The 15,516-nt window shown below is 44.3% G+C and overlaps 1 protein-coding gene across 5 annotated transcripts in view; it reads left to right on the forward strand.

Moving 5' to 3' along the window:
- The window catches only part of FAM3A (FAM3 metabolism regulating signaling molecule A), a 42,744-nt gene that overhangs the window by 11,896 nt on the left and 15,332 nt on the right, over positions 1-15,516 (forward strand). For 3 of the 5 annotated variants that reach the window (XM_033920135.1, XM_033920155.1, XM_033920128.1), the window contains 2 exons: positions 9,830-9,940; positions 13,851-13,874. The exons of the other annotated variants lie outside the window; for them this stretch is intronic. In XM_033920135.1, the coding sequence (XP_033776026.1) occupies positions 9,830-9,940; positions 13,851-13,874 (135 nt within the window). The remainder of the gene's footprint in view (positions 1-9,829; positions 9,941-13,850; positions 13,875-15,516) is intronic. 5 annotated transcript variants of the gene reach the window in all.

The raw sequence follows: 15,516 nt of genomic DNA on the forward strand, positions 1-15,516 counted from the left end.
GTCGTTGTGAGCCCTTTGAAAATCTATGCAAAGTGGTACTTGCATACTGTCAGGATTCCCTTGAGCCACGAAGATTATAATGACCAGAACCCCAGGAGGGTCTGGGTCTGCTATCAGACAGAGTCTTAGGGCGATGGTCCATCACAGAATCCATAAGTTCATCCAGACCTTTGCCAAACAAAAACTGCCCCTGAAAAAGCAGTCTAGTCAGAGTAGCCTTGGAAGAGGAATCACCAGCACACTGTCTGATCTAAAGCATTCTGCAGAAATGAAGAATGCTAACCCCTCTGCTAAAACTCACACAAGGTCATACAATGCATCAGCCATATAATCTGTCCCAGCCAAAAGAAGTTGAGAAGAGGAAACCACCACTTCACTCTCCAGTGTATGCAGTTGAAAGAGACAGGCACGTGTGACAAAAGACATTGCCGAAGCAGCTTTTAATGCCTAAAGCAGCTGCATCAAAGAGTTTCCTGAGGACCACACCCCCTCACTGGGGAGAGAGGTGTGTTTAAGTCACCTGTGCCACCAAAAAAATCTACCCTTGACTGACCCAAAAGCCGCTGACACTCCTGTGCCATGGGATACAAGTGTGACATAGCTCTAGCAATTTTCAAAGTAACAAGATGCCAGGGAAAGGTAGCAAACAGCAAGGAAATACCATAGAGCCAGGAGGAAGAAGTGGACAGAGCCAGCTAAGTAACCAAAGGGAACTCCTGCAAAGGTCCGGCAAAGCCACAGATTTAAATAAGCGCAGGAACGTAGGATCATCCTCAGGCTCCAAAACTCCAGAGGGATCCACAGATCCAGCAAAAGAAGGGGTCAGCAAGTGAGTCATCCATCTCAGGATCCCCTCCCCCCAGATCAAGGTCAGGCTGAGTCAAGGATGTTTCCAAAGGAGCCAGACTACTGAGAGATGCCGCAGAGGTGGATTGGGACTGTGCAGATGAAGAACACTGGTCATGAGAATCAGACCACAAAAATTTCATAAATGCAGAAAGTGTCTGGCTCCTGGGGAGTAGTCATCCTAAGGTGACTTAAATTTGTGTTTTTGGCTCCGGAAGGCCCACAGCCCGGCAAATGGATTAACCAGTCATGCTGAGCCCCAAAAGCAACTAAGGCTGCCCCATAAGGCTAGTTGAGCATTTGGTCACCTGCTTCAGCAGGAGAAAAGCTAAGCTGGACGCTGTCTCCCCCCCCCCCCCCCCCCCCCCCCCCAGTTGCGACATGTGGTGCAAAAATGCTAAATTTGCACAATCTTGGCAAGAATCCACATGAGGAAAGCCCAAGGACTCCATCCCAGCAAGTTTCCAGGTGAAATTTGCAGTTTTGAAGAAGCAGGCAACTAGAAATAAAGATTGCTAAAAATCCAAGATGGCTGCCATCAAAAAATTCACACCAAAATTATGACATTTTTCACACTTTGCAAACCCTAAAAATGGCAATTTTAGGATTTTTCAAGAGGGAGAACACCGGGCAACATCAAGAAACAGTCAAAGCCCCACTTTTCATACCTCCCCCAAATCCTCTCACAGGCCATCAGCCTGTGTACTCATTGTGACCTGACAGGATCTGTGCTGTAGCCTGTTTTCAGCTCTCTCACAGTAGGTGGATGAAAAAACTCACTGCCACAATGCTGGGAATTCTTCTGTAAAGCTCATCTTCAGGCTGTCAGTCAGACTCCTATATCTGAATACAGCTCCACCCCTGCAGACCAACGGATGTGCAACGGGATGGGCGGAGGCGCAAAGATGCAGTCAGCACACTGCAAGACACCGCCGAGCCTCCTAAGGGTGCCTAATAACCTGCACTCAACCCCTGCTTAACAGTAGGCGAGACCACGTCAGGGACAGCCCTGAGGTCCAGAGAAAACTATGCAGGCTGGCTAACAGGTACCCAGTGGGATTGGTCTGTGAGCTACAGACCAAAGTCTGTGAATTCTCAAGCAGGCAGAGCTTCAAAATTGCTCCAAGCACCAAATTACCTGAAAAAAGGATGAAATTACATTGAATTAAAAATAATAAAATGGGGAGAGCAGAACAAACACTCCTGCAGGCACGCATGCAGAAGAACTGTAGGTTCTAGAGAACTCAGTGAAGTGAGGCAGAGTGAAAAATCCGGAGTGGATTCCTTCTGCAGCAGCACACGGCTATAGGGAAATAACAATCTGTCTAGAATGTCTCACCTATTGCACTGGAAAATACAGTACAGTCAAACCTCGGTTTGCGAGTAACCCGGTTTGCAAGTGTTTTGCAAGACGAGCAAAACATTCTCGCAAAACGTGTCTCGCAAACCGAGTGTTGACTCGATTTACGAGCATCCCCCGATAACCGGCATTGCTCCCCCCCGCTCGCAAAGGGCCCCCTCCCGCTCGAATCGGCACCCCCCCCCCCCCGCGAGAACAGGAACCCCCTGCCCGACCAACTTTAACTCACCCCCCCTTTGGCACCGGCACGCAGCCCACAAGTGCCGATGCCGCTTGAAGATCTTCTTCCTTGTCTCTGCCGGCTTTGAGCATGCATCTGCGCATGCTCAAGCCCTTCTAATTCTCCCTCTCGCCGAGAATCATGCGCAGATGCATGCTCAAAGCCGGCAGAGACAAGGAAGAAGGTCTTCAAGCGGCACCGGCACTTGTGGGCTGCGTGCCGGTGCCAAAGGGGGGTGAGATAAAGTTGGTCGGGCGGGGGTTCCTGTTCTCACGGGGGGGGGGGGGGTGCCGATTCAAGCGGGGGGGGGGCCTTTGCGAGTGGGAGGGAGCGGTTCTCGTGCCGGTGCCAGATGGGGGGGGTGAATTAAAGTTGGTCGGGCAGGGGGTGCCTGTTCTCACGGGGGGTGCCGGATCACGCGGGTGGGGGGACTTTGCAAGCGGGGGAGGGGAGCAGCACCCTGGCCTCGGGGGGGGGGGGGGAAACGTATCAAAGCGAGTTTCCATTATTTCCTATGGGGAAACTCGCTTTGATAAACGAGCATTTTGGATTACGAGCATGCTCCTGGAACGGATTATGCTCGTAATCCAAGGTACCACTGTATTTAAAATTGCCAGAATTCTGGTTAATGATATTTTCTGTGTACATTTTCCATAGTCTTGGTGGCCACATAAAGGCAATATGAGATATAGGCATTAGGGTTGCCCTAATGCCTGTATCTCATATTGCATCTATAATAGAGAGTTGCATGGGGACAGAAATCAAACCCATCCCCGGAAGAATCAAATCAGTCCCCACCTGTCCCTGCTGGAATCAAATCCGTCCCCACCCGTCCCCGCTGGAATCAAATCTGTCCCCACCCGTCCCTATAAACTTCAGAAGTAGTTATTTCATTTAATTATACTACTGAATTAAACTACTGAATTAAAGGCCATTTACATATAAACAAAGACACTTTGTTAATTTGGAAATGTTAATTGGGAAGAATACATACTTTGTAAATGGGTTTCTACCAGAGCCTCTAATGTAAATATAAAATATAAATACTCAGCTGATGAGGACCCTCAAGCTGTCAGCTGATGACTTTCTCTGCAATTGGCTGGGGGTCCCTTTTGCCAAGCTTGGAGGCAGCAGTAGCGTCTGAGTCACAGATGCTGGCACCTCAGTGGCTCATGGATGCTGCCAGCGACTGCTGCGCTTGGTGGAGGGGAGTTCTGGCCTCTCTAGAGGAGGTCCTCTGCTGGTGGAGCTTGGGGATTCCCACCAGCCACAGCAAGGGCCAGCAATTACTTCAACACTGTAGAAATAAAACCAGAAGTGCATTTCCTTTTCTTTTGAACACAATACAAAGACATCTGCTATATACATTTCCCAAAGCTAATATATTTTAGTCAATAAATTCTGTTTTTTTACCTTAGTTATCTGGAAACTTATTTTTCCATCAAGTTGGTCCCAGTTTTTTTTTTTTTCGCGCTATTCCATCTTCTGTTACTGTCCATTGGTTCCTCCTACCATGGTCCAGCATTTATCCTTTTCTCATCTTTCGCCCCTGCCCACCAGCCCCATGCCTGATATTTCTCCTTCTGTTCTATCACCCCTCTCCAGCACCATGCCATATCTCTCCCTCCATTCCCTTCACCACTATGTCAAGTTTCAAGTTTATTAGGATTTTTATATACTGCCTATCAAGGTTATCTAAGCGGTTTTTTACAATCAGGTACTCAAGCATTTTCCCTCTCTGTCCCGGTGGGCTCACAATCTATCTAACGTATCTGGGGCTATGGAGGATTAAGTGACTTGCCCAGGGTCACAAGAAGCAACGCGGGGTTTAAACCCACAACCCCAGGGTGCTGAGGCTGTAGATCCAACCAATGCGCCAACATTCCTCCCTCTTGCATCCCTTTCAATCTGTCCCACTGTTCCTTTCCACCACATTTCTCTCTCTCATCTTTCTCTTCCCTTTCATCTGTACCTCATTCCCTCCCTATGACCAAAAATTCTTCTCTTTCTTCCATTCCTTGTGTACACGACCATCTCTTTCCCTCTCACTGACACATCCACGCCCAATTCTCCCTTTCTATTCCCTCCCTTCCTTTCTCCCAAGTTCATGCCTTCTGTGTCCAAAATTGCACTCACTCTTCAACCCCTCCCTTCTGTGTCCCTTGCTGGCCTCCCTCATTCGAGTCCAGATAACAGCAGTGGTTGGAGGCAGCTCGAGCCGAGAGGCTCGTCTTCTTTTCCTGCCTACAGCATGCCACACGTAGCTGACCCGGAAGTCATAGAAACATAGAAGATGACGGCAGAAAAGGGCTACAGCCCATCAAGTCTGCCCACTCTGCTTACCCACCCCCTGTCTATGCCCTAATGACCCAATTGCCTTATCTTGACCCTCGTAGGGATCCCACATGGGTATCCCATTTATTCTTAAAGTCTGGCTGTCTGCCTCGATCACCTGCACTGGAAGCTTGTTCCAATGATCAACCACTCTCTCTGTGAAGAAATACTTTCTGGTGTCGCCATGAAATTTTCCGCCCCTGAGTTTGAGCGAGTGCCCTCTTGTGGCCGAGGGTCCCTTGAGAAAGAAAATATCATCTTCCATTTCGACACGTCCCGTGAGGTACTTAAATGTTTCGATCATGTCTCCCCTCTCCCTACGTTCCTCGAGAGTGTAGAGCTGCAATTTGTTCAGTCTCTCTTCGTACGAGAGACCCTTGAGCCCCGAGATCATCCTGGTGGCCGTCCGTTGAACCGATTCAATTCTGCGCCCGTTCCCGTGCAGCTCTCTAATCTATAATGCCTGCCTCTGTCACTCTGCCTCAATCACACCTCAAGCTGACCTTATTTTCTGTCAAAAATCTGCCTGTGTGATGTAGCAACTCTCACTTTTTTTAAAAAAAATTTGTCATTATTTTATAAACTATAACAGTGTAGTACATTTGATTGAATACAGAAAAATATTAGAGATTACATTATTTTATACAATTAGTATATAGAACCATAACTTTACCCACCCACTCTTTATCAATTATCAATAATACAAGACATCTTTATTTATTACATTGATATGAAGAATTAATATCAATTTCTCAATTACCTCTCCCTCCCCCACCCCGGATGTGTAAGGAAAAACTTAGAAGAAAAGTACATAAACCATTAATGTGAAGCAGCAAATAAAGCCAATGGACTCCATACTTTGTTAAATGAAACACTGGACCCCAAACATTCTGCATTCATTCTCTCAAATTTGTATGTATTACATACATTTGTCCACCAAAATGTGTAGTTTAATCTATCATGGCTTTTCCAATTTTTCGTGATCAATTGAACAGCTATTCCAGTCAAAACCAGGAAAAGATGGCTTTTATATTTATCAAGGGGAGGTTTAATGTGTAACATAGTACCACAAATTATGGCTTCATATGTCAAGGGAATATCTGATTCTAAAACAATATTTATTTGTCCCCAAATTGACTTCCAGAAACTAAATATCAGTGGACAAAAAAATAACAGTTGATCTAAAGTCCCTATATCAGCATGACAGTGCCAGCATCTATTAGATTTGGAACTATCTAATTTTTGCAAACGAACTGGGGTCCAAAAAATCCTATGTAATAAAAATAACCATGTTTGCCTCATAGATGCTGACTGACACTGTACATTTCAACCTCCATGTCCAAATTCGTGGCCAACGAGATACAGAAATATACTGTTTAATCGCGATGCTCCAAATATCTCTGAGACTATTTTTAGGTTTTTTGTTCAAAAATTCAGAAATTAATTTATGCCACTGGGCAGCCTGATGTCCTACTAAATCTGTCTGGTAGCAAAGGATCTGCAGGCTATAATAATTTTAAAAATTTTTCTATTCAGGGAACACACTCCGAATGGCCTGCTTCAACTGCAACCACCTATACTGTTGAGATTTCAAAATGCCAAATGATTGTTGCAGCCGTGAAAATTCCAGCAGTTTCTCATTAGATATAACATCATCCAATGTCCGAATACTTGCCTGCATCCAATTTTTCCAGGCGATCCCAGCACTGCCCACTTGAATATTGGAGTTTAACCATAAGGACTGCAAAGTAGATTTTATTATAGGAACATCTGTTAGTTTATCAATAAATTTAATTGTTTTCCATGTATCCAATAAAATTATGTTGTCCATAGCATAGCTAGGTAATCTGATACCTAATATATGAGAAAGTTGCATTGGGGACATAATTTTCCATTCCAGGTGTAGCCAGTCTGGCAGATTCTCCATGAGCTTGGGGAGGATCCAATACATTCCCTGACGCATAATATAGGCCTGATGGTACCTATAAAAATTGGGAAAATTTACCCCACCCTCCGCAATCGGCTTTTGTAAAGATACCATAGCAATTCTAGCATTTTTACCCAGCCAAATAAATTTAGTAAGAATACTATTCAATTTTTTATAAAAAGACCCCTGAAAGTAAACCGGTATCATACCCATTTGGTAATAAACTACAGGCAGAATCATAATTTTTACAGTCTGAACTCTCCCCACCAAGACAAATGTAGTGGGAACCTAAGCAAATCTTCAATGGAGATCAAGCATGGAAGTGAGCCTTGAAGACGTACAGATAGAAAAATTAAAAACTGACAAATCCCCGGGTCCGGTTGGAATTCATCCAAGGGTTCTGAAGGAAGAAATAGTGGAATTACTGCAGGAAATTTACAATCTTTCCTTGAAAACAGGCGTGATCCCGGAGGATTGGAAGATAGCCAATGTTACACCCATCTTTAAAAAGGGATCAAGAGGTGACCCGGGAAACTACAGACTGGTGAGTCTGATTTTGGTTCCAGGGAAAATGGCGGAAGCACTGATAAAAGAAAACATCGATGAACATCTTGAAAGAAATGAACTTCTGATAACCAGCCAACACGGTTTCTGCAAGGGGAGATCATGCCTAACGAACCTATTGCACTTCTTCGAAGGAATTAACAAACGGATGGACAGAGGAGACGACATAGACATCATATATCTAGATTTCCAAAAGGCTTTTGACAAGGTACCCCATGAACGCCTACTTCGGAAACTGAAGTACCATGGGGTGGAAGGAGACGTACATAGATGGATCAAGAACTGGTTGGTGGGCAGGAAACAGAGGGTAGGAGTAAAGGGCCACTACTCGGGCTGGAGGAGGGTCATGAGTGGGGTCCCGCAGGGCTCGGTGCTTGGGCCACTGCTATTTAATATATTCATAAATGATCTAGAAACAGGGATGAAGTGTGAGATAATAAAATTTGCGGACGACACCAAACTTTTTAGTGGAGCTTGGACTAAAGAGGACTGCGAAGATTTACAAAGGGACTTGAACAAACTAGGGGAATGGGTGACGAGATGGCAGATGAAGTTCAACGTTGAGAAATGTAAAGTGTTACATGTGGGAAACAAAAACCCGAGGTACAACTATACGATGGGAGGGATGTTAGTGAATGAGAGTACCCAAGAAAGGAACTTGGGGGTAATGGTGGACATGACAATGAAACTGACGGCGCAGTGTGCAGCAGCCGCTAAGAGAGCTAATAGAATGCTAGGTATAATCAAGAAGGGTATTACTACCAGAACAAAAGAAGTTATCCTGCCATTGTATAGAGCGATGGTGCGTCCACATTTGGAGTACTGCGTCCAATATTGGTCGCCGTACCTTAGGAAGGATATGGCATTACTCGAGAGGGTTAAGAGGAGAGCAACACGGCTGATAAAAGGTATGGAAAACCTTTCATACGCTGAGAGATTGGAGAAACTGGGACTCTTTTCCCTGGAGAAGAGGAGACTTAGAGGGGATATGATAGAGACTTACAAAATCATGAAGGGCATAGAGAGAGTAGAGGACAGATTCTTCAAACTTTCAAAAAATAAAAAAACAAGAGGGCATTCAGAAAAGTTGAAAAGGGACAGATTCAAAACGAATGCTAGGAAATTCTTTTTTACCCAACGTGTGGTGGACACCTGGAATGCGCTTCCAGAGGGCGTAATAGGGCAGAGTACGGTACTGGGGTTCAAGAAAGGATTGGACAATTTCCTGCTGGAAAAGGGGATAGAGGGGTATAGATAGCGGATTACTGCACAGGTCCTGGACCTGTTGGGCTGCCGCATGAGCGGACTGCTGGGCACGATGGACCTCAGGTCTGACCCAGCGGAGGCATTACTTATGTTCTTATGCTCATACATCTCTGAGACCTTTAGCAATATGGATTTTTCATTTACATGCATCGTTTCTTCCAATGTTTTCTGGATCCAAATACCTAAATATTTAATACCTCCTTCCTTCCACAAGAAAGAGAATTTATCAAATATCCCTTGGAACAGTGAACATTTTGAGGAGGGACCTCTGATTTACTCCAATTTATCTTATATCCTGAAAATTTCCCAAATCTTTCAATCAGCTCAAGTAAATGTTGAATGGTTGTTTCCGGATTCCTCAAATGAAGTAAAATATCATCTGCAAAAGCAGAGACTTTATATTCCTGACCTGCATAAGGAATACTCTGAATCTCCCTTGCCTGTTGAATAGCCAATAATAAGGGTTCCAAAACAATATCAAACAGCAGAGGAAATAACGGACATCCTTGCCTAACTCCCCTTCCCAAACAAAAACATTCTGAAAAAGTATTATTAATATACAATCTGGCAGAGGGGGAGCTATACAAGGTTTGAATAATTTGAATAAATCCAGAACCAATACCAAACCAATCCATTGTTTGATACATGAAGGTCCACTCTACACGATCAAAAGCCTTCTCTGCATCCAAAGATACAGAAAAGGTCGGATCATCCATATCTTTTGATAGATTTAACATGTGTAATGCCAATCTAGTATTATTAGAAAAATATCTTTGAGCAACAAACCCTGTTTGGTGCATTCCAATGATATAAGGGAGAGCCTTAGCTAAGCGTAAAGCCAATAACTTAGCCAAAAGTTTACCATCTACATTTATCAAAGAAATAGGCCTGTAATTTTTTCTGTGGTGGCTGCCATTAAATATGAAATAGTATGTAAAGACTTAAACAGTTCTAAGTTTGGGAGTCTCTCATTTGTGCCCTTCACTCACTCCTACCTTCTGATAGAAAAAGAAATTTTGCTTACGTGTAATAGCTATTTTCTATAGACAGTAGGATTGATCATGCACACAGTCCATCTCATCTCGAGAATTGCATGAATGCTTGAACTATGCAACAGAGGAGCTGAGAAGGTCATTCATGTTCAGAACTTGAACACTAAATTCTGTGTTCTGGAAGAGCCGTTCTATCCTAGCAACATGCAATGACATCACCCACTTTTGTGCCTGATTAATCCTACTGTCTATGTAAAACACCTATTATAGGTAAAGAACAATGAATGCACTGTTATGCTTTTTTTTTTCTTGTTCTCTAGGTCCTGTGCGGATTGTAGTTATTGTGCTCACCGTAGGACTTACCTGGATTCTGGCCAGTGTGATGCTGGGGTCACAGGGTAGCCTTCCCCGGATACAGCAGCTTCTGAACAGTATGTTTCCCAAGAAGAAATACTTAGACATACAAAGTAGATAGAGGCTAAACAAATTTCAGTTTTGGCTTTGGCATCAAAACCAGCCCAAAATTCATATTTGGCCTTGTTTATGGCTGAATTGCCAGTGCATTTTCAGTTGGAAATGAAACTTTCTGTTGCATACTCTAGCTCAGTGGTCTCAAACTCAAACCCTTAGTGGGGCCACATTTTGGATTTGTAGGTACTTGGAGGGCCGCAGAAAAAAATATTTATGTCTTATTAAAGAAATGACAACTTTGCATGAGGTAAAACTCTTTATAGTTTATAAATCTTTCCTTTAACAGTTAAAGGAAAGATTTATAAACTATAAAGAGTTTTACCTTATGCAAAATTGTCATTAAGTATTTTTTCTGCAGCCCTCACATTTAAAGTTTAATATCTTTCCTTTCTCAAAACTGACACATTTCAATCACTATATTGAAAATAAAATCATTTTCCCAACCTTTGTTGGCTGGTGACCTTATTTTTTCTGTGCTTTTAACTATGTTTCCAGGGCCTTCTTGTCCTTTGACTGTTTTTCTCTCTGTCTTCACTTTCTGCCTTGCATCCATCTTTGGCATTAACTTAATATTCAATTTTTCTGCTTTCTTTTCAAAATCTACATTTCCATGTCTTACCTTTCCTTCTATCTCTCTTCTTCTGACCCTATTTCCATGGTCTGACATCTCTTTCTTTCCTTTATCTCCCCCCCTCCTTCCTTCCTTCCTTTCCCCTGGTCTGGCATCTGTCTCCTTCCATTCCCCAACTTTTTATTTCTTTCACCCTTCTTTCTCTCTCTCTCTCCATGCCCCCTTTCTTTCTATATGTCTGTCTTTCTCTCTCTCTCCGTGCCCCCTTTCTTTCTTTTTTCTCTCTCCATGCCCTTTCTTTCTGTCTTTCTCTCTCCATGCCCCTTTCTGTCTGTGTCCCATCTCCTTGTCCCCCCCTTTCTTTCTTTATTTCTCCCTGCCCTCCCCCAAGCCATCACCATTGGGGAACAGGCCGCCACCGCCGCAATCGGGGAACAGGCCAGCGCCGAGGTCAGCTCTCCCTGTTTATCTTCCCCAGTGCGGGGCCGACCAATTCTTGCCACCCGACGTCAATTCTAAAGTTTCAGGTCATTCAGGCAGTGATTGGCTGGCCTGGAACTTTCTCCCCGACATTAGAATTGACGTCGGGTGGCGAGAATTGGTCGGCTCCGAGCTGGGGAAGATAAGCAGGGAGAGCTAAGACCTCGGCACTGGCCTGTTCACCGATTGTGGTGGCTTGAAGGAGGGCAGTAAGAAGGGAAGGGAAGCAGATTGGGGACCCTTGCTTTAGGCGAGCCGCAGTCGCTGTTTATACGCGATTGTCCTCTCCACAATCGGAAAACTTTTGAAGTGGAAAGTACAGATCGCGGGCCGCAAAATAGTCCCTGGGGGACCACATGCGGCCCATGGGCCATGTGTTTGAGACCACTGCTCTAGCTCTACCCCCCTCTGCAATTCTCTGAACAGAAAGAACCGCTCTCCAGGGCCTGCTATACATCCCCTTGTGATCTAGTGTCTAGTTGGGTCAGGAGCGAACCCCAGTCACTCCTGCATATGTCCTTTCCGTTGCTAAAATGGCTGCCACAATCTCTAGCAGCGGTCTTGCAAGATTGCCACTGGAGGTCATGACAGCCATTTTGAGATTGGAGCTGGCATGAGCAGGAGTGATTGAGGATTGCTGCTACCCCAGCTAGTTACTAGACCACCAGGGGATGTATGGTAGGCCCTGGAGAAGTAATCTTTCTGTTCAGGGGTGGGAAAGAGGGAGGGACTAAGTGCTCATTCTGTTTGGGGAAGGGAAAGGATTAAGAGCTCATTCAGATTAAGGAGAGGAAGAAACTGGGGGCTTGCTCTGATTTGAGAGGGGAGAGAGATGTAGTAGAGGCTTATTTGAGGCAGGCAAGGAGAGTATGAGAGTTTGTTTTGTGCAGGGGCTGGGCTCTAGTGCACAGTTCTTCAACCGCCGGTCCGCAGGAAATTTTTGCCGGTCTGCGCAGGGCCGGCAAGATTGACTCACTTCAACTTTCTGCTGGTCCGGGGAGGGCTGGCAAAATCAACATGTGAAGCGTGCGCTGGGCCGGAGAGATCTTGGGGAGCCTCCGACAGTGGCTTTCTCCCCTCTCTGCAGTTCTTCTTACTTCCCAGCGCAGCGATTCACGAAGGCAGCATCGGGGCTTTTGCTGAGTCGCGGCTGCCTCTGATGATGCAACTTCCTCTTTCCTCAGAGGCAGCGCGACCCAACAAAGGACCCGAGACTGCCTTCCTGAATCGCTGCGCTGGAAAGTAAGGAGAGCTGAGGGGAGAAAGCCACTATTGGAGTCTGGGAAGCTGCTGGGCAAGGGGAAACAGGGACAGCTGCTACTGGAGAGGGAGAAGGAAAGATGCTGCTGGGAGGGGAGGAGGGAAAGGAATCTGGGAAGCTGCTGGGCAAGGGGAAAAAAGGGACTGCTGCTACTGGACCTGGAGGGAAGGAGGAGAGATGCTGCTGGGAGGGGAGGGAAGATAATTACTGCTGGACAGGAGGAGGAGGGAAGGGAGAATGAAAAAAGGAAGGAAACAGCTGGCAGAGAGATTAGAGGAGGGGAAAGGGAGACACAGGCATGAGAAAGTAGAGAGATTGATGATAGGAAGGGGTCAGCAGAAAAATAAGCAGAGAGGGACAACGATGATAGAGATAAAAATGAAGAGAGCAGTGAAGCTGGAATGAATCATGTAAAAAGGAGAGAGGGGGCACAAGCTGGATGGAAAGGGGAGAGGGGCATAGAAAGAAGACAGATACCATATGGAAAGGGGAGAGGATAGACAGTGGATGGAAGGGACAGATGCTGGATTGAAGAGACAGAGAGGGCAGACGCTGGAAGGAAGAGAGTGAAAAGAAGATTGAAAGCAGAAACCAGAGACGACAAAAGGTAGAAAAAATAATGTTATTTCTATTTTGTGATTAGAATATATCAGATTTGAAATATATATCCTGCTAGAGCTGGTGTTAGACATAACTGGGGACTGCAAAGCCCAGGCAGTGCTTCTTTAGCTTCCAGCTGGCTTAGGGCGCTCTCTGACCAGGGGACAGTTGCCCTAGTTGCACTCCCCTAAAACTATTCCTGTCATGTGTGACTGCAGTATTCTGTTAGCATGATATTTCTGTGTAGCATTCTGTAATAATTTGGCTTGTTCAGTTTTCTTGATAGTAGAGGGAATATATGTGAAGGGGAGGGGAGACAGGGGTTTTGTTGATCCTGCTCTGAATTATTTGTATTTATAAAATGATAATTGTACAGAATATTGTTTCTTTTTATACTTTAATAAAATACATTTAATATAAAATCATAACTGAGGCTTGTGTGGATGGGATCAGATGATTTGTGGGGACCGACTCGCGGAGATGGGGCAGAAACGGGGTTTTTAAATTTTAGTCCTAGTAGTTTGCCGGTCCACAAAATAATTCTTTTTTTTCTGCCGGTCCATGGGTGTAAAAAGATTGAAGAACACTGCTCTAGTGGCCTTGGTCAAAACTGAGCAGTGAATTTCAGCTGCAGTTTTAGTCACCCTCTAATTAACACAAAGAGCCCCATGGCTGACTTGTGGCTCTTGCTTGGTGCATCTACACACTTCCCTAAAGTACTGGTCCAGAGATGTACAGCGACAGCTATGCAGTACTTTTAACATTTAATTCACCTACCTGCTGAGCATCAATCTCTGGGGAACAAAAATATAGATGGTTGGTTGGTTAAAGAGAATGCCTTTACTAATCTGCATGCAGTGCTTGAGCCTCGGATAAGGGCCTAGCTCTTAGCCTTGGTTCTATGGATGACGTTTTCATAATGGATTGTAATTGTATCAACTCTTCTTCCTTCTGACAGGTCTTGACAATACACCAACAGCAGGTCAGTCTTTGCTCCCCAATTGATTTAACATGTGCTGGGTTCCAGCTGTGCAAAACTTTTTTTTCTCTTTATTTAGCTTTTTATTTTGGTAAATTCATCCTTCCTCTGCGTTTTTGCTTTGTAGTGACATTGCAGCAGAATCTAATGGATCTGCAGAAATTTCCAAGAAAAGCAGGGTAATCAGTGCAGTGCCTCAGGGACTGGTCTTGCAGGCTATTCTGTTCAGTATCTTTGAGTGCTGCTTTAGAGGGGTTAGTAGGGAAAGTTTGTCTTTTTGTACATGACACTAAAATCTGCAACAGAGTGCCCAGATTGAGGAGTAACTTAAGAAAGCTTAAGGAGTGGTTGATCTTGACAGCTAAGTATGAATGCAAATAAAAGTGCAAAGCATACATTTGGGGGTACAGAAATCCAAGAGAGTAGGTGGGATGTAATTATGCACCAGTTAAAAGAAAGGACTTGGGGTGATCATATCAGATGAAATAAGTGCAGTAGCCAGAGGGATGTTAGGATGCCTAGAGAGAAGCATAACTACTTGAAAAATGGAACATAAGAATAGCCAGTGGTCCAAATAGCCCAGGATCTGCTTCCAACAGATGGAAATGGTATTGCCTATGGATAGTTATTTGGTGAAACCTTATCTGGAGTATAGCATCTAGTTCTGAAGACCATACCTCTGAAAAAATATAGACTGAGTAGAGGTGATTCAAATGGTAGCCAAAATGATGCAGCAGACAGAGCAGAAGTCTTATGAGACTAAAGGGCCTAAAAATGTACATATGGGAGAAGGGTGGGAGTATCTGTCATAACACTAGAAGAAAATTAGACAAAAGAGATGGGCCTTAGGATCCTTACCTGCCATCATAGTATGAGATCCTGATGGATCCCTGGTACTAGCTGAGAGCACAGAGTATGTGTATCCAATGACGTATCCAACTACCGCCCAATCTCAAATTTACCCTTCTTAGCAAAATTAACTGAAAAACTGGTCTTCGAACAGCTTTCGGATTTTATCGAATCATCAAACGCACTGCACCCTAATCAAACGGGATTTCGCAAACATCACAACACAGAATACTCAATGTTAGGCCTCATAACCAACATCCACTATTACCTAGATCATCATAAATCGGTTGCCCTTTTTTCCTTAGATCTATCTGCGGCTTTTGACACTATCGATCACGCTCTCTTACTTAATCGTTTGGAATCCTTTGGCATTAGTGGACAGGTTCTAAACTGGTTTACATCTTTTCTCTCTAATCGATCCTCCACTGTTACAGTTAAAGAAGATCACTCTACCTCTTACTCTTCATCTTTTGGAATACCCCAGGGCTCTATTCTGTAACCTCTTCTATTTAACATCTTCCTTTCTCCTCTACTTACTATTTGCCAATCGTTGGGCTTTACTTCATTTTCTTATGCCGATGACATTCAACTTCTTCACCCGTTTGACCCCGAAAAAGATGAAGAAATTAAAACAATTAATACCAAACTGGACACAATAAAAAACTGGCTTAGCCTTAACAAACTGTCATTAAATATACAAAAAACTCAAACTATGTTTTTTACTTGGAGAAAAGACATCACCCCAATTTCCTCATTTACACTCGATAATACCCCAATTGAATCTGTATCTACCTTA

Source organism: Geotrypetes seraphini, chromosome 1, assembly GCF_902459505.1.
Source record: "Geotrypetes seraphini chromosome 1, aGeoSer1.1, whole genome shotgun sequence".
Taxonomy (NCBI): domain Eukaryota; kingdom Metazoa; phylum Chordata; class Amphibia; order Gymnophiona; family Dermophiidae; genus Geotrypetes; species Geotrypetes seraphini.